This window comes from Penaeus monodon, chromosome 42, assembly GCF_015228065.2.
Source record: "Penaeus monodon isolate SGIC_2016 chromosome 42, NSTDA_Pmon_1, whole genome shotgun sequence".
Lineage (NCBI taxonomy): Eukaryota > Metazoa > Arthropoda > Malacostraca > Decapoda > Penaeidae > Penaeus > Penaeus monodon.
Genome location: NC_051427.1, coordinates 24,646,066 through 24,666,065, shown reverse-complemented (window position 1 = coordinate 24,666,065; position 20,000 = coordinate 24,646,066). Strand labels below are relative to the sequence as shown.

The 20,000-nt window shown below is 41.0% G+C and overlaps 2 protein-coding genes across 5 annotated transcripts in view; both read right to left on the bottom strand.

Annotated features, from left to right (window-relative positions):
* LOC119599458 (triokinase/FMN cyclase-like) overlaps nt 1-15,675 on the bottom strand; it is a 28,915-nt gene extending 13,240 nt beyond the window's left edge. For 2 of the 4 annotated variants that reach the window (XM_037949244.1, XM_037949247.1), the window contains exons 1-10: nt 15,599-15,649; nt 12,671-12,793; nt 8,843-8,936; nt 7,803-7,913; nt 6,040-6,128; nt 5,360-5,455; nt 3,880-4,086; nt 2,931-3,105; nt 1,506-1,738; nt 1,112-1,274 (exon numbers count right to left, since the gene is read on the bottom strand). In XM_037949244.1, coding sequence (XP_037805172.1) covers nt 1,112-1,274; nt 1,506-1,738; nt 2,931-3,105; nt 3,880-4,086; nt 5,360-5,455; nt 6,040-6,128; nt 7,803-7,913; nt 8,843-8,936; nt 12,671-12,793; nt 15,599-15,631 — 1,324 coding nt within the window. In that variant the 5' untranslated portion in view covers nt 15,632-15,649. Of the gene's footprint in view, nt 1-1,111; nt 1,275-1,505; nt 1,739-2,930; nt 3,106-3,879; nt 4,087-5,359; nt 5,456-6,039; nt 6,129-7,802; nt 7,914-8,842; nt 8,937-12,670; nt 12,794-13,741; nt 13,830-15,598 lie in introns of all 4 variants that reach the window. The other 2 variants (XM_037949245.1, XM_037949246.1) reach the window with 2 other exon arrangements.
* A 2,345-nt stretch (nt 15,676-18,020) lies between these two features.
* LOC119599219 (angiotensin-converting enzyme-like) overlaps nt 18,021-20,000 on the bottom strand; it is a 28,483-nt gene continuing 26,503 nt past the window's right edge. Inside the window, exon 26 of the mRNA XM_037948960.1 lies at nt 18,021-19,053. Within this exon, the coding sequence (XP_037804888.1) occupies nt 18,823-19,053 (231 nt within the window). The 3' untranslated portion in view covers nt 18,021-18,822. The remainder of the gene's footprint in view (nt 19,054-20,000) is intronic.

Sequence of the window (20,000 nt, the reverse complement as noted above, 5' to 3'; positions counted from 1 at the left end):
AGAGAGGTAGGAAAAGGATTGTTGATTTCTTTTTTATCTTTTTTTCAGAGCTTAAATCTAAATCAGTTATTTTAAAGCTTAAATCTAATATTTTATAAAGCCTAAATCTATTTTTGAGCCTAAATATACTCTAAATATACCCCCCCCCCCTTAAATCCAGTGTGTATTTAACCTAAATCTACTTTTAAAGGCAGATACATATATATTAACATATATATGTATCTATATCTATGTCTCTGCATATCTATTGTGCATATATATGTTCGTACACGTATATTGGTAGATACACGTTTGTTTTTGTCAAGCACAAATGTGAATTTGAAGCATTTTCTCAAGTAACCTGAAAATACCATGACAAAACAAAATAAACACCTTGGTAAATAGCTGACATAACACCAATGAAGATAATAATAATAATAATAATAATAATAATAATACATAATGATAATAAACATTTATTACAAAGGTTGAGAACCACTGGTTTGGATAATTTAAACCAATTGGAAACTAATCAGATCAGATCACTTACAAACGATCATAATTATTTACAAAAAAATGTCCTTTTAGTGTCATTCTAACAAATGAGATTCTTTAAAAAAAGGTCCAACAAATGAAATCTCAAAATTCTTTCCAACCTATCTAATTCTTTTTAAAAAAATCCTCTTACATATATCTTTTACTTACGAAAGTTCTTCCAAGTAATTCTTATAATCCGTCACATTTACGTGTCCCTCAAAAATACTATCACATTAATCGGTCTGCCTAAAGCATATTCTCCCTCTGCCAGTGAGAAACAGCAACTGCATCCTCTAGAACCTCTATAAACCAATGGGACGCTTCCTTAAGATAAATCAGCCACAGTCACTCCCAGAACACCTAAGCCCAATGAGGAGGTTTCCATAACTTCTATGACCAAGCAGAACCATCCAGGTCTCCCCAGGCCCTTGTGGTGAATTAAGAGGATCTTCAAAAAAGGCAACCAGTCAGGAGCACTCGCTGCCTTCTTTGGAAACACTATGGCCAATGGGATGCCTCTTCAAAACTAACCAATCATACCCCTCTGTTCCCTAGCTATCCTATACTCTGTAACCAATGACAAGCTAGGACTGACCTCGGATCCCAAGAAGCAAGGTGGTACCACAGTCACCATCGCCGCAACCTGAGTCGAGGGTGTTAAGAAGCTCCTCGTGTTGAGGGACCTTTGCCACGAGTGATTCCAGACATGCCCTTAGTGCTTGTGCATGGGCAGGGTCATTCAGAGTGTAGCTGCTACCCTGGGGATGGAAAGAATAGTAACAAGTGAATAATTATGCAACCTCACAAACACCAAACTAACACTCACTTCTACACTCATCAAAAATAATAGAATAAAAAATTATACTAATAACAGAATAAAAGTAAATAAATCCTTAACATAAATATCGATATTACTAATAACAATACTTTTACTAATCATGATACTGGCAAAATCAGCAACAGTACTGATAAGAATAAATATGACCCACCAGTGCTTCTCGAGCAGACAGGTTGAGATCGTACTCAGGCACACTAAATGCCTCATCCTTGCCACCCTTATGAATTATGGGTGTCGGCCAGGCCAGTGCGGAAGTTGGGGCATCAAGGAGGGTCACCCACGAGGGATCCAGGATCCTCAAGACAGATATGTGTACGCCCTTCATGTCCAGGCTTGTCATGAGTGATCCTTGGTACACACGGATGGGGTTTATGCCATGCTGTTCTGTGGGTGCGGAAGAGACAGGGAGTGTTGGAGATGAGGTAAGGATAAAATGTAAGTAAAGTTATGATAGGGGTGACAACAAGAGAGATGGAGGAAATGACAAGATGGAGGAAGTAGTAGCAAGAGTTGGGAAAACGTAGAGGAGGTAAGGGGGAAAGAGGTAAGTGAAAGTATGATTATCAGAAACATGCTGATCTTTTTGAGCAAATATCAGGATTATTACCATGGCAAGTATCACATCATAGTTAACAAAATGACTATCAATCTATTACTGGAAACAATGCCATCCATAAATATATAAGAATGACAATTATAATAATCATAATTTTCCAGAACTTTGGAGAGGATGAGGAGAGGGGAAAAGTTGGAGGTAGAAGGTCCAAGAGAGTTTGCTCTGCCTGACATCTTCTGCCAGGATCAACATTACAACTCCCATTTTTTTCCAGCCCTGAACATCGACTCATTCCTGGAGAAAATTCTCGAGTGAGACTACTGGTCTAGTGACCTTGACTAAGACCTCTTTATTGGCCTGCTCATCTATTTGTCTCCCAAGATCTCTACTAACACACAACCTATTTACTTCATATCCCAGTTTCATTTACACTTCCCTCCATGTATCTGCTACGGCCGAGATTGATTAAGGAAACCAGTTTTTAACCAGAAAATTGGTGGCAGCAGTGGGATGAATTCTACTACAAGGATGGATGGAAGTGGGAAGTGACAAACCTCTGACAAATTTCTTTATCTTGAACATGGTTATTTTGCATCACTGAATTTAATGTTGCCCCTGAGATATGACAATTTCACTAAGAGATTGTTTTCACTGGAATATTAGTAATGAATTTGGAAACAAACTTTACCTCTGAAAGGAGCAATGATTACTGTGACAACAGAACTGTCATATTTGCCGATAGATCGCTCCCCATGCGCAACATATCTAACTTATTTAAGGAATGTACATTTGATAATTATGTACTTTGGAATTTGATATAAATTCAAATACAGGAATACATTAAAAGTACAGTGCATTTCTAAGAGAGTGACAATGACTGACCATGACATCATAATGTATATGTGCTAAGGCATGGGAAGGCTGGTCTTTGTTGTAGGAGAGAGAGAGAAAGAGAGAGAGAGAGAGAGAGGTAACAAGCAAGAGATTTGGACAATAACGAAATAATTTCAGATCCCTTACTAAGCTGCATCACAACTTCCCTCCTCAGGATGCCCATTTCAAGTTCCGAAGTGCACCCGAGGTTATTCACGATGACTGCCACATCATCTCCCTTCTGCAGATCAAGACGTGTCTCCGAATCCTCCCTCGTCAGGTTGTCCAAGAGTGTTTTCATCACTTCAGATGCTGTTCCTGCCTAAAGGGTGAGCGAATGGAAATTGATTGGTTAAAAGGAAAAATGTAGTGATTAGTTACAAGAAGCATCACTGCTTGGAAGAGGGCGGAACAGCACCACTGGTTCAAAGAGGGCTGTACTGGTACTAAGAGAGTGATTGGCTTAGACAGGAGGAACATGAATGCACATGTGAGTTACTGGGTAGCCCCTGGGATGAAACGAGGACAATGGCTAAAAGAAAGAAACGAACAAGGATTAGCTAACAGAGGAAAATAATAACTGGCTGAAAAATATAATGACTGAGGTGAAAGTATTTAACCCAGTGTCACCTTTAGATTTTAGAGAGTTTCACAGATGGCTACACGTGTGCTCAGCCACCAAGGAGTCTTATCAATTGTTTTTCTTTCTAATCCTATTAATATTGACATTGTTATCATTCTTATTGATATTATGATTATTAAATTGTTATTGAAATATTAATAACATCAAAGACGATGAAATAATAGAAATGAAGCTTTCAAAAAATGAAGGAAAAGGGTAAACAGTTAAGACAGGTAAGACTAATAGCTGACTCCTCGGTGACTAAGCACTTGTAGAGCCATCTATGTGTAAAAAAATAGATAAACTTTTATTACAGTGAGCATGGCATTGGAGTCTTGCTCATTGGGTCAAAGACCTAACATCAAAAATCAAGCCATGCAGTGACTGGTTAAAAGAGACAAGTAGTAGCTGGGCAAGAAAGTGAAAGGGTTATACTAAATACCTTGGCTGTGCGAATGTTTTCAAGCACCTTACCTTGATAGTGGCTGCCCCTTTCTCGCCATGTACCCCGAGGCCGAGCTCCAGCATGCCTTGGGGCACTGTGAAGAGGGGCTTGGGTGCGCCCGGCATCTGGCACGCGCTGGCAGCAAAGCCTATAGTTCCCACGGCACTACCGAGCTTGTGGCATGCCTCCAGGGCTTGTTCCAGCGTGGCACCCGCCTGGACCATGGCGCCCACGATCTGACGGCGAAGAAGACGGGAATCTCTATTTACCGTCTGGGTTTTATCGTTACTGTATATTTTTCTCTCCTTGATTAGGCTTATGATTGTTTTTCATTGTTTTCTATTGATTGATGTTAATGTTACTATTGCTCTTCTGAGATCGATTAAACTTGTTATCATTATATTTTTTTATTATTTTATTATCATTATTTGATTATTATTATATCTTATGTCCTTATCATTTGGTGTTACCGTTTCATTACAAATATCATTTTTCAAGAACATGGTATGAGAAACTAATCATTATATTTCACCGTTCTTCTATGTTTGATGGCAATAACATCACTGTAATTATCATTTGGAAAATCATTATTATCATTCGTCATTATCATTCAAAAGGTCGTTGATAATATGCATACCAGAATACCAGTGACCTCGGTTAATAACCTAACTTCTGCTGCCTGCTCTCCTTTTTTTAAGTTTTTGTACTCATCCACCTGTATCGTCTATTTATGTGAAGCTGTGGCCTGCCTCTCTCCTTCCTTTTCTCGCCTCCCCCCCCCCTCCCTCTCACCCCACCACCTTCTCTCCCTCCATTTCCGTTCTCCTCTCTCCTTCCCTCCCGCCCTCTCTCCCCCTTATCTCCCTCCCTCTCTCTTCCTTCCCTCCCTCCCTAATCTACTCCTTTTTCTCTCACCTCCTTCTCTCACCTTCAGCACAAATACAGTGCCGCACAGAACCCTCCTTCCCTCCCTCGCTACCTCTTCTCCTCTCCTCCCTCCCTCCTCTTCCTCTTTCCCTCTCTCCCTCCTCTCCTTCTCCCTTCCCTCCCTCCCTCCCTCCTCTTCCTCTTTCCCTCTCCCTTTCCTTTCCCTCTCTCCTCCTCTCCCTTTCCCTCCCTCCCTCCTCTCCTTTCCTCTCCCCTTCCCTCCCTCTCTCTTACCTTCAGCACAAACATAGTGCCACAGAGGCCCCTCCTTCCCTCCCTCGCTACCTTCTCTCCTTTCCCCTTCCCTTTCCCTCCCTCCTCCTCCCTTCCCTCCCTCTCTCCTATCCCCCCTCCCTTCCTCTCCTTTCCCTCCCTCCCTCCCTCCCTTTTTCCCCTTCCCTCCCTCCTCTCCTATCCCCCCCTCCCTCCTCTCCTTTCCCTCCCTCCCTCCTCTCCTTTCCCTCCCTCCCTTCTCTCTCTCCCTCCCTTCCCTCCCTCCCTCCTTCTTTCCCTTCCCTCCTCTCCTCTCCTTTCCCCTTCCCTCCCTTCCTTCTCTCTCCCTCCTTCCCTCCCTCTCTCTACCTTCAGCACAAACATAGTGCCACAGAGGCCCCTCCTGCCGGCGGTGCCAGAGACCCGGGCGAGGGCGGAGTCGTCGCCGCTAACATACATCCCGACCTGAAAGAGAGGAGAGGAAATCGCTTTAGATAGAGGGAGATAGATGGATAGAGCGAGCGATAGATGGGTGGAGGAGGAGATGAATAGAGAGGGATGGGTTGACTGACTGGGAAGACAGATCGAGATAAATATATAAAGGGGTACGTAGATTCACAACTATAATGAATGATAGATAGATTAGATATATAGATATCATCGGCATCCACACACACACACCCGTCTCCCCCCTACACCACACACACTCCCCCCTCTCCCCCTCCTACACCACACACACACCCTTCTCCCTCCCCTCCACCACACACACTCCTCTCCCCCCTCTCCACCCCCACACACTCACCCCTCTCTCCCCCCTACACCACACACACACCCCTCTCTCCCCCCTACACCACACACACACACCCCTCTCTCCCCCCCCCTCACACACACACATACTCCCTTCTCCCCCCCTCACCCCACACACCCCACTCACCCCCCCCTACACCACACACACACCCTTCTCCCCTCCCACACCCCCCCACTCACTCCTCCCCCACACACCACACCCCCTCCCCCACCCCCACACCCCCACAAACATTCTTCCTCACCTTCATACCGGCGGCTCGACAGCGCTCCACCGCCAGCCCAAAATTGACTCGATCTCCGGTGTAGTTGAAGACCACCACCAACACGCCATCTGGGGGAGGGAGGGAGGAGGGAGGGCGTAGGGGGGTGAAAGTGGTGGTGGAGGTGGTGGTGGTGGTGGTGGTGGTGGTGGTGGAGGTGGTGGTGGAGGAAGTGGTGGTGGAGTTAGTGGTGGTGGGGGTTGGAGTGGAGGTGGTGGTGGTGGGGGTTGGAGTGGAGGTGATGGTGAGAGAGAGGGTGAAAGTGGAGGTGGTGGTGGACGTGGAGGAAGTGGTGGTGGAGATGGTGGAGGTAGTGGTGTGGAGGTGGTGGAAGTGCGGGAGATGGTAAAAGTGGAGGAGGGGGAGGGGGTGAAAATAGTGGTGGAGATGGTGGGAGAAGAGGGAGGGGGAGTGGAAGGAAGAGGCGGAAGAGACTGAGAGAAAAAGAGGAAGAGAAGGAAAAATGAAACAGAAGAGGAAGGACAGACAATAAGAAAGAGCAGAAGTAGAGGAAGAAGAAGAGGAAGAGAAGGAGAAAGAGAAGGAGGAGGAGGAGGGAGCAGGAAGAACAGAAGGAAATGTAGAAGAAACAAGAGGAGGAGGCAAAGAACAGGAGGAAGAGAGAGAAGTGGAAGACGAATTGGGGGAACAAAGGAAGTCGGGATAATTTATAAAAAAGAAAATATAGTAAAAAAAAAAAGGGACAGAAAAAAAGAAAAAAAAAAAGTCTGATTGTTTATACATGAAAGCAAAGAAAGAAAGAATAAAAGAGAAAGAAGAAGAATGAAAGAGAAAGAAGAAAGAGAGAAATAGAAAGAAGAGGAAAGAAAAAGCAAAAAAGAAGAAGAAGAAGAAGAAGAAGAAGAAGAAAGGAGAAAAGAAAAGAGAAAAGAAAAGAAAAGAGAAGAGAGAAAGAAGAAGAAGAAGAAGAAAGAAAGAAAGAAAGAAAGAAAAGAAAAAAAAAATATATATGTATATATATATATATATATATATATATATATATATATATATATATATATATATATATATATATATATTCGTACGCTCCAGAAGAAACTAAATAAATATGAAATAAACACAAACACACACAAATATATTACCCACCGAGTAAGAACAAATAAAACAGCAAACAAGCAAATCAATCACAACCTTCTTACATAATTTCGAAAAAAAAGTGACTTTCTTTTTTCTTTTTTTCTTTTTTTTTTTGTTAAGAGTAGGCCTATCCCAGGAACAACAAACAGATACGTGTCTTCATTGCATTATCCAACCCCAACCTGCCTCAATTATCCAGTCATCTCATCTGGATTATCTATCGCAGCCTTGCCTAGATTATCCAACCACTAGCCTACTTTTTTTTTTAGGTTATCCATCACTCTAATTCATTATCCAACCGTCATCTTACCTGGATTACCCAACCAACACCCTACTTGGATTATACAACCACAGGCCGACCCAGATTATCCAATTTTATCCCGCCTGGATTATCCAATCTACTTGAATCATCACGCAACCTCCTGGATTGCCTTACCCTGTTTACCCACCTTGTCCCACCTAGATTAACCATCTTACCTGAATTATCCTACCGAGATTACCCAACCTTATCCTACCTAGATTACCCAAAATTATCCCACCTAGATTACCCAACCCACCTAGATTACCCAAAATTATCCCACCTAGATTACCCAACCCACCTAGATTACCCAAAATTATCCCACCTAGATCACCCAACCGTATCCTACCTGGATTATCCTTCCCCACCGCCGTGATGGCCGCGGCGACGGAGGCGGGGGGCGGGGAGGTGAAGACGGGCCCCGCCACGGCCGCCGCCAGCAGGCCTTCCCCCACGTAGCCTGGAAGGTACGGGGCGGGAGGGGGGAGGGGGTGGATGGGGGAGGGGGAGGAGGGGGGGGGGGAGGGGGGGGGTGGGAGGAGGTGGGTGGATGGGGGAGGGGGAGGAGGGGGTTGGGGTGGATGGGGGAAGGGGAAGGAGGATGGAGGAAGGAGGATGGAGGAGAAGCGGGGGAAAACAGGAAATTCGTTAATAAGTGAATAAATACAAGTTGAGCACGTGTGTATATATGTACACACACACACACACACACACACACCATCCAAATATGCACAACTACTAATATATATATAAAATATATATATAATATATAATATCGATAATATATATATATTATATACTACATACACACACACACACACACACACACACACACACACACACACACATAGTGAGAGAGAGACGGTACTCTACCATACTCAGGTTTTCTTTTCACTGAGACGAAGACACACATGGTAAGTTGGTGCTGGCTGATGACAGGTTGAAATGATAACGTTTTAATGATTGTCAAGTTGTTTGTAGCTTGTCAGTTTGTCAATAACGCTTGGTTATGATTATTACTCTGAACCGGAATATATCACTCGACCATAATGCATTCAACTAACCATGAACCAACCTCTCACGTATCTCTCAGTCTTGATTTTTAAAGCAGAAGCAAATAAACAAATAAATAAACAATAACAAAAAAGTGAGATTATTCCGAAGAAACGCCCTTTCCGGCGGCGAAAGGAAATACACGAATAAACAAGCAACAACAACAAAAAAATGAAGAAACGCCCTTACCGGTGGAGGAAAGAAAAGGAAGGAAATAAATGTATAAAAAAAAAAAAAAATCTAAGGAAAACCCTTGCGGGAGGCGAAAGGAAACAAACGCATAAACAAGCAACAATTATACAAAAAAAGAGAATTATTTCGAAGGAACACCCTTACCGGCGGCGAAAGGCTCGTGTCCTGACCCTCCTCCCGTAACGATGGCGACCCCCCTGCGCCGCCCCGTCAGCCACGCGCGCTCCACCACCACGCGCTGCGAGTTCCGGGGGAGGACTTGGTTAGAGTGGGAGGGGAAGGGAGGAAGGGAGTGGGAAGAGGGAGGAAGGGAGTGGAGAGGGAGGAAGGGAGTGGAGAGGGAGGAAGGGAGTGGAGGGGAGGGAGTGGAGGACGAGAAGGGAGTGAGGGAAGGGAGAAAGTGAGTGGGGGAAGGGAGAAAGAGAGTGGAGGACGAGAAGGGAGTGAGGGAAGGGAGAAAGGGAGTGGGGGAAGGGAGGAAGGGAGAAAGAGAGAGATCGAGAAGAGTGAAGGAAGGCAGATGAAAGAGAGGCCAAGCGAGAGAGAATGAGAGGGAGAAAGATAACAACGGATGTAAACACAAACGATTTAAATAAACAAATGTAACGAAGGCACACGTCAAAGACACAACCATAAATATACATTATACATTATGCACATACCGTACATGCACAGACAAGAACAGAAGACAAACGGGGATGTTATCAAGCTGGAACCAGGCAATTATTTAAGGGTTGTTAATGGAGCAAGTTTGTTAAACTTAGGCAATGAAGTTATGTGCATCAGTTTCCTTACATCAACTACTGCTAGATTGAAGCGTATACTAATATATTTTCAGAATTTGTCTTAAAATTGAATTATTTTCCAAAACATTAGCTGCCAACCAGAAAAATGCTTTAAATCTCAAACTTTATCTTGCATTAATGCTCGAAATTCGTCTACGATCGATCTGGTTTTGTCACAGACTGTTGTATGGGACAGAATGGTATTTCGAAATTAGTCTAGGGCATATCCACCATCCCCAGGAAAACAGCATCCACATCTGCATTAATTTTTGTGGGCAGTGGGAAGTAATATTTTAATTTGACAATGTTGAAAAATATACACCAGACCATCAGTGGCACACTTAAATGATATATATTATCTAAATGAACAATACAGACAGATACAGCACAAGCTGACATACAAATGAACATACAGTAGAATCATAATATAACATATAAAAAAGTTAGTTTAATCCCACTACTTTCACCAGATGAATAGATTTTCCTCTTGAATGAATGTCTACATAAGGTCTCTCAATGTAATGGATTAAAAGTAGTATCTATTCCCTTATTTTCCAGAAAATAGAATTTTTGAAGATTTGTGTTTGCTGGAGATTCAGGAGGACCACTGAAGCGTGTTGCATGGCTCGGCTGATTTCGAAGCTGAAGAGTGAGAAAGCCGCAGGCCTATGTGATATCCCTGCTGAACTGCTAAGGGCTGGGGGTGAACCTATGGCTCAGGGTCTGCATATAGTCTTGACTGCCATCTGGCAGTCTAGTACCATTCCCCCTGACCTGCTGAGGAGCATGGTCATCCCTCTCTGGGAGGGGAAAGGGGATCGTTGGGATTGTAGCAACTACCATGCCATTACACTGCTCAGCATGCCAGGTAAAGTTTTCGCCCACTTTCTTCTGAAATGGATCCGCGAACACCTAATAAGGTATCAGAGACCAGAGCAGTCTGGATTCACTCTTGGCAAGTCCACAATAGACCGTACCTTAGTGCTTTGAGTAATTGTGGAACGCTGTCGTGAGCTTGGTCGAGGGCTGCTTGCAGTCTACATCAGCCTCAAGAAGGCATTTGACTTGGTTCATCGAAAATCGCTATGGGAGATTCTGAGACACGGATTATTGGCCTAATAGCAAGCCTATATACCACTACTGAATGTGCTGTAAAGTATGGTGGGGTCTGTCAATCCTTTTCCCTGTTAATTCAGGGGTGAGGCAAGGCTGTCCTTCCCCCAACACTTTTCAATACCTACATGGTGGGTAATGGGCAGAGCTACTAGCCAAAGTCAGTGTGGAACAACATTGGGCAATATCAAGGTCTCAGACTCTGACTTTGCCGATGATGTTGCTATCCTATCTGAGTCCCTGGAGTCACTGGTTTTCGGCTCTTGATGCATTTAACAATGAGGCGAAGCCCATGGGCCTAAAGGTCTTTTGGACCAAGGCCAAGATTCAGGACTTTGGGGGTCTGTCAGGGGAACCCGTTCAGTCGATCCATGCTTGCGGTGGGGGCGCTGAAGTAACAGAGAGCTTTGCATACCTTGGTAGCATAGTCTACATCTCTGGGCTGTCAGACCAAGATGTCAGTAGACGAATTGGTCTGGCAGCAGGAGCCATGAACCCGATCAACAAGAGTATTTAGAGATGTCGGTACCTATGCAGAAGGACCAAGCTATGTGTCTTCAAGGCATTGATACTACTAGTTTTGCTCTATGGAAGCGAAACGTGGACGCTATCTAGTGCCTTGGAGTCTCGACCTCATGCTTTTTAAATAATAAGTCTCTTTGCCGGATCATGGGGTACAGTTGGCAGGACCATGTGTCTAACTGAGGGCTACACCGTGAGCCTGGTATGGGACCTGCTACTTGCATAATCCGGGATCGCTAACTCAGGCTATATGGACACCTAGCCCGCTTCCCTGTGGATGACCTTGCCCATCAGGTTGTATCTTTGCAAGACAATCCTGGGTGGAGGAGTTGCGAGACAATCCTGGGTGGAGGAGGCCCATGGGACGACCTAGGAGGTCACGGCTTGGGTAGCAAGGAATTAGAGATGGGCTGAGGGCCTGCCTGGAGACTCACCATGAGGGACCCTCGTAGCTGGAAGCGAAGGGTGGATGCGGCCATGCGCCCCGTCGGCGTTAACCCCTTTATGAGGATGAGGATGATGTGAGTTTGTTTTTGAAATGGTGTCAAACTGCCTATATACAGAAATTATTCTTGATCTTATATAGATAATTATCTATAACTCTTGCTCAACTATATTTTGGAAAAAACAACAACAAATATTTAAATATATCTTTGTTGAGGATATACCTGCAGAGATATTAAACAAGTTCTTAAGAATACTATACACTATAGTCTCCCTTGTTGCGAATCATTACAACTACCTCCACTACCTACCAAGGGCTAGATCTCCTACTACTGCAGTCTTGTGTTAAATAGACGCACTACAAAAAACTACGTCGTGCAGAAGGCACTATGGTTCATAGTGAACGACTATAAAAAGGAAGATCAACATTTTGCAGAATTATTGGCAATCGAAGGAAGTGATGATTTAGTGGTTGTAGCTACAGCTATCACAGCATATTGGAAGATGGTACCAGAAAAAAAAGCTTGTGTGTGGAGGTGAAATAGATTTTCAAAACTACACGATGGAAATCAATGCCATGCACAGCAATACTGTATTAATTATCTTATTCAGTTATAAAGAAGAAACGAATAAACCTTTATTAACATGTTGCACTGTCCCACTTTATTATGGTGTGTATACATTTCGCACTCATGTACGCATTTTGTATGAACCATCGTACATATTGGAGCTTTGAGCATAGTTTACAGCATCATTTACAACCCAAGGAGTTCGCCGTCCGTATCACTTGGTAAACAAAACCTCCCATAACGGTAATCCTCGCCTTCCCACACAGTACCGTCCGTCGCAATTACAGGGGCCGTTCACGCTACGCCGATTCGGTAGAGCGCTAGTTTTTGATATGCCTAATCCCGGTTACCTGTGTGATACTCTCAAACAGCAACTAAGCCGTCTTAGAACAAGATCTCGCGCGCGCACACACACACACACACACACACACACACACACACACACACACACACACACACACACACACACACACACACACACACACACACACACACACACACACATACATCATCTATGTGTGTACGTAAATAGGACAAACCTGTTCCGGCAGGAGCAGGAGACCGGAGTTCCCGACTATCAAACCTTCGAGGGCCTCGTCGACACAGCGCTCGCTCGTGTTGATCAGCTGGGTCGTCATGTTGCTAACTCTGCCCGCACAAATCTGAAGTTCATATGTCCTTTGGAATTAGAGGATGTGAACATAGTCAGTGTCCTGCAACTAAACGTAAGTATAAATAAAGATCTAGCATTTAAATAATATCATATAGTTAGTTGTTCAGCTGGGTACCCATAATGTTGCTAGCTCTGCCCATACAGATCTGAAGTTCGTAAGTCCTTTGGAATTGGAGGGGGTTGAAAAAACTGTGTTTCCTGCTACTAAAAATAAGCATGCATAGAATTTCAATAATGCAATATAATTTGTGGGTCGTACTTGGTGTTAGTAAAGCCAATTCTGTAGTTAATATTAATATTCTTTTATGCTTTCAAATATTGATTTAAATGGAATTTCTTATACTCGTAAATTATTTGGCTAAAATGTATATAAAGCCATATATTACAATTTTATTTTGCCCTGTTAAACTATACCATTTCCGTTCCATAAGGTTTGGGTACATTTCGAAATAACAGAAATGATTAACAGTTCTCAATGATCACATAAAGAAAAATATTTTCTAGATTGAGCGTTACTTCAGTTTACTGCAATATGCGTCAGTGCAAAATATATCTGACATGACGGACTATTAAGCAAATGAACAGTGAAATAAAAGGTTACCCAAGATATCCATTCTACTCTCTCTCTCTCTCTCTCTCTCTCTCTCTCTCTCTCTCTCTCTCTCTCTCTCTCTTCTCTGTCTATCTGTCTGTCTGTCTGTCTCTCTCTCTCCCTCTCTCTCTCACTCACCACTCCCCCACACACACACACACACACACACACACACACACACACTCCCTCTCTCTCATACACACACACAGACACAGGCACAGACACAGACACAGACACAGACACAGACACAGACACAGACACAGACACAGACACAGACACAGACACACACACACACACACACACACACACAACCCTCCCTGCCCGAATCCCAAATAGCCAAGTTACCCTTCAAGAAACTCCACATTGACACTTTTCTCGCGACACTGACTTGAGGGAAGGAGATAGACGAAGATGCTCCCGATTGGATGCTTATCTGCGAGATAAGAGCGAGATAAAGAGAGTCGAGAACGATCTTTTCTTGGGATATCTATGGGGGGAGGGGGGTGAAGAGGAAACGATAACGAAATAAGATGATAATAATGAGTTAAACAAATAAACAGACAGGTATGATTGAAGAAAATGTGTTTTATATTTGTTTTACGTTTTAGAAGATTTTGCTTATTTTTTTCTTAATATTTACTTTCATTATATCATTTATGATTTTCTCCAGTACTTGTTAAAACTCAAGACTGAGACAATACGTTTCCTCCGCATCTTCAGCGCTCCAGCAAAGGCCAACAGAACCCGTATACATTGTGGTTTTAATTAAATTTACTTGTGGTTTTGTAATAAATTTTAGATCAAATAATATTTTAAAGTCCGCTTATTATGTGTCATTTTACTAATTTGCGACAGTGAGGTAAATTTCAGGTAAAACGGAGCTCTGGCCAGTGAAGCACTTAGTTTGTCATTAAAACTATCATCATTATTGTTGCAGTTGTTGTTATTGCTATTGCAGGATGTGGACTTGTGGTCAGACTTCCTAGGCTACAGCTTAGGGCGTTATTATATGAAAATTGTTAAATAATCTGGTATTTATTCTGCATTTTCCCAGGACGCACCAACCTGTCATTGCAGTTTTGGTGGCGCCACTCTGCAACAACAGCTCATGGCGTGTTGTCAACATTCTACACAAATGGCTTGGCAGATTTTATTTTTATATGTAAGCTAGGTGCTGTTTATCTATATCTTACCAATGCCCTAAGAATTTTCCTTTGTACACTGTCTAGCAAACTTCATTTATTTACTGAAAGTTTTCTGCCGCGTCAACATCTAAGGCCATTAGCGGCGTTCAGGCAAATGTAAGTGCCGAATGGACGTTTTCTTAACAAGGATTAAAAAAAAAAAAAAAAAAAAAAAAAAAAAAAAAAAAACTGGGGTTAACGTTATGCCAAAAAAATTATAATAATAATAAAAAAAATGCTGTATTCGAAACTGAACATGACCTCACCAAATCCCTGACTTATGATGTCATAAACCCGACTGCTAAGCTACAGTCACGTCTGCAAACTCTCTAAACTTTGTGGCAATGTTCAATTATGAATATTCTCATTTTTCTGAATACCTAAATTGGACCAGTGACATTGCCCATCACACACACACATACACAATATAATAATAAATAAATAAATACATAAATAAATAAATAAATAAAATCATATACTGTATGTATATACATACACACAAACACACACACACACACACACACACACACACACACACACACAATAAATTGTATATATACATATATATATATATATATATATATATATATATATATATATATATATATATATATATATAACTTCAAAATAAAAAAGTGGACAAAACTAAAAGAAAATTATCGTAACACTATTTTCAGCAGTTTTGTCACTATACCTTTAGGATTTAACTTGCAGTGTCATCATTCCTTTAGGATATTCATGATACCACCTTTAGCACGTCAAATCATAGCACAAGAAATATAGAAATTACCTTATAAAAGACAGTGAAAACATCTAATAACAAACACCATCATTAACAATTAATGATGGATAAGTTAATGATGCGGTTTGTTATTAAATACAGTAAATCTATTTTTGTTTTGATGCACTTACACTGCTATCCATCGGCTTCTATGAAACCCTACAAACAATGATAGGTTATATGCTATCCAAATGGTTCAAGTATCACAAAGTAATGCAAATAGTATCGTAATAATACCTTCGTAAAGGTGAAAAGCCCTGAATTATGCATAAACAAACCTTACCGTTACATCCGAACACTTGAAGTGTCTCGAAGAAAATGACCTTGGGATTCGGATAGGGCGTGAGTTGCCAATTACGGATATGATTTATTTATTTTTATTCATATATATACATATATATATCTTTTTTTTTTTGTCTTCTAAGGACGAAGACTCACCCACTCTTTAATGGTATTGTTATGGACGAAAATCATACTGATGTCGATATTTTTTTTATGGAGGAATTTGTAAAGCAGTTGTTAAATAGGTGGTGGAAACGGATTCTTGTTATTAGGGTCTGAATAATGGTACTTGGAAACGCAAGGTTGAGTTCGTTGAGGACAGATTCACTTGTTCAGTAACGTGTTCATGTAATTATATGTGTATTAACGATTGCATTAACACGTTTAGAAGCTATTGTTAGGCAACGCGCGCCCGCACACACACACAAGTAATTATGTATACATGTAGGCCTATATGTATGTGTGTAGGTATATATGTAAATGTATATTTATCTATACACAAATATATATATATATATATATATATATATATATATATATATATATATATATAAATATATATATATATATAAAATATATATATATATTTGTGTATATATATTAATATATATGTATATATATATATATATATATATAATATGTGTGTGTGTGTGTGTGTGTGTGTGTGTGTGTGTGTGTGTGTGTGTGTGTGTGTGTGTGTGTGTGTGTGTGTGTGTGTATGTGTGTGTGTGTGTGGCTGTGTATATATATACACACACAAAAACAACATATCTATATGTTATATATATTTCACACACACATACACGCACAACACCACGCACACACACACACACACATATGTGTATATATACACACGCGTACAGTATACCTATATGCATATGCATATCTTAATTCCAGTATTGTGTGTGGGTGAAATATACATTCAAATAATTTTAAGTTCTGAAATTCTATTATACAGGGCCGTGTAAAGTAAGACTTTGTCTGCCTGGAACAACTTGCATTCCACCCCAGTATTGCATTTTTAATGTTATTAATCAGGAACTTTCCCTGATACATTTTCTTTGCATTTCAGATCTTAAAGTTTGTGAGGATTATCTACGTGTATACTTATATGTGTTATTTTGTGTGTATAGGAGTACGAGTATTGTCTGTGCTTGAATAGGGGTAGGGTTTTGTTTTATCCTAATTTAATTTGACGATTTTGATCTATACTGGTTCTCGAGAACAAATAGAGGCTCGGGGAAAATTGAGTAATAGGCACTTCTCGCCATATGCATGCAGTCTGATTGAGCGAGAAAAAATTGCGATTTGCATGCCTTTGTTTTTCATGTTGAGATGAAGTGAGGCCTGGAGGAGGAGTCAATTGGACGAGGAGACCTGGGTAACAGCTAAGGAACCTAAGGAAAAGGTGCCTAAAGTCCTGAAATACGTCAGTATCTCGACAGTTCACTATATTAGTCCGAAGCGGTTGGGGTAGAAGCGAAGCAAAGGTGTGCTGTACCCCGGAATCAACAAACAAACATTTAGCACTCCCGTTTCCGTATGGTAAGGACGATACCCCTTGCCACACATCAAGGGCAGTGAAGAAGAGACCGTTTTGTGGAGTTCACAGAAGTAAGGAAAAAAAGGAGAGTTTTTAGGAATAAAACTTTATTACAAGAAATGGCAAAGTTATCAGTACATATTATTAACAGTTAGATCCTCTGTTAGCACTGCAAACAACCGGTCAACCGAAATAATAATAATAATAACAAAAATTGTGGCAGGAGTAATAGCTATAACAACAATGACAGCGACAGTAGTAGTAGTAGTAGTAGTAGTAGTAGTAGTAGTAGTAGTAGTAGTAGTAGTAGTAGTAGTAGTAGTAGTAGTAGTAGTAATAATAATAATAACAATTATTATTATTATTAATTTTATTATTATTATTATTATTATAATGACAATAATAATGATAATAATAATTATATAATAATAATAATTATTATGATTTTGATAATAATAATAATTATGATTTTAATAATAATAATAATTTTGATTTTAATAATAATAATAATAATAACATTGATAATAATGATGATAATCATCATCCTCGATACTGATAAAATCATAATAATAACAGCAATAACAATTGTATTGTTAATAACAGCAACAGCAAAACGTGATATAAAAATCTGAAACTACAACAACTAAACAATGATAAAAAATAATCAGTATTTTGCTCACGCTGTGTATTATTATTATTATTTGTAGTAATAGTATTAGTAGTATCATTATCATAACTAGCAGTAGTTGTAATAACAGTAATTATTATTATTATTTCACTATTATTACCATTATCCTCGTTATCATTGCCGTCATCAATATTATCATTATTCCATTTTTTTTTCATTATCGTTACCAACAGCATCATCATTATCATTATACTAAACTATCAAAGTCTACTTGTCTTAAAATCTGAACATCACCAAACAAACTTATTGCACACATACGGGGAAATACAATACACAGTTGCAGAAAATACCAGTTATTATTTTACAAAGGCAATTAAATAGTCTTTTATAATAGTGTTCACTTCCTGTCTTCTGAACACACACTATAGAAATATTTACATATCTTTCTGATTATATTTTCCTTATAAAATTATTACTAATTTCTTTTTCTAAATGTCGAATCTAAGAGAAGAGACTAATGATGTATATATATATATACCACTGTCCTATTATAAATGAATTTTATGTTGATAAAAATGCCAATAATTGAAAATAAATTGAAACGAGAGAGTCAGTAAAAGATAAATACAAGTAAACAAAATCTATAAAATAATTCCATAAAGAGATGATAACGTGAATGCTTAATTTAGAAGAAATAAGAACTCACATAATAATAAAACAAAAGGGATGAAATAATAACTTAGTTACCCTTCAAAAAAAATAAAAACCAAATTAGAGAAAACGGAAACCTTCTTTTCTACAAGAGAGACGAAAATAAAACGAAGAAAGTTTCTTTCTTTTTCTTTTTCTCTTTCTTCCTTTTCTTTCTTTGTCTACGAGAGAGACAATAATAAAACGAAGAAAGTTTCTATCTCTCTCTTTCTCTGTTAAGTTAAGACCGAAACTTTTCTTTTCTTTTCTCTCTCTTTCTCTATTTCTTTTTCCCCTCTCCCCTTTCCCCGCACCAGCCTACAACTCGGTCTTCTGCTGACCCAGTTCGATGTTCTCGCCTGGCGTCTGGGCGGGGGCCTTGTTCTTCTTCGCCTTCTTCTTCTGTCTGGCGCGGCCGACGAAGTAAGCCACGATCACGACGACGACCATCACGGCCAGGACGATGCCCACCACGATGGGCACGGTGGCCGGGATCTCCACTCGCTCGTCGTGCATGTAGCTGTCCACCTGGCCCTGACGCCACCCGGGCTGTGGGAGAGGAGGGGAAGGGGCAGAAGGGGACAGGGAGGAAAGAGAGGGGAGAGGGGAAGGGGGAGAGAAGGGTAGGAGAGGGGGAAGGGGGAGAAGGGGAAGGGAGGAAAGAGAGGGGAGAGGGGAAGGGGGGGAGAAGGTAGGAGAGGGGGAAGGGGAGAAGGGGAGGGAGGAAAGAGAGGGAGAGGGGAAGGGGGGAAGAAGGGAGGAGAGGGGGAATGGGAGGAAGGGAGGAGGAGAGGAGAGGAGAGGAAAGGAGAAGGGAGAAGGGAGGAAGAGGAGAGGGAAGAGGGGAGAGGGGAATGGGTAGGGTGAAGAAGTAGAGAGGAAGAGAAAGGGAAATAAAAAGCAAACGAAGAGTAGAAGGAACAGAGGAGAGGAAGAGAAGAGGAAAGGGGGAGGGAAAAGAGGCAGAAATAAGGAAAAGATCGAAGGAAAAAGGAGAAATAGGAGAGACAGGAAAGGAGAAGGGTAAGGTGGGATTGACGAAAGGAAAAAGAAGACAGAAAAGAAAGAGAAAGGGGAAAAGAGAGAAGGATGGAAGATTAATATTATTGGACAAGGAATGGTGTGACACTTTTCATTACTGGCAATAGTATCACTGGTTTTATATCCATATCATTAATTAAGTGACTGGACGTTAGATATCATTAGATTGCGAAAGCTGTTATCATTAAAACGATGTCAAAATTGTTGGTGTACTGACCGTGATTGTGTGTGTGTGTGTGTGTGTGTGTGTGTGTGTGTGTGTGTGTGTGTGTGTGTGCCTGCGTGTGTGTGTACGTGTGTGTCTGCGTGTACGTGTGCGTGTACGTATGCACGTGCGTACGTGTGCGTGCGAACGTTTGCATCTGAGATGCGTGTCCATCGCCTCTTAATTTCCCATTTCCATTTTCACAAGAAAAAACAAAAAAACAACAACAACAACAAAATGAGAGGGTCGC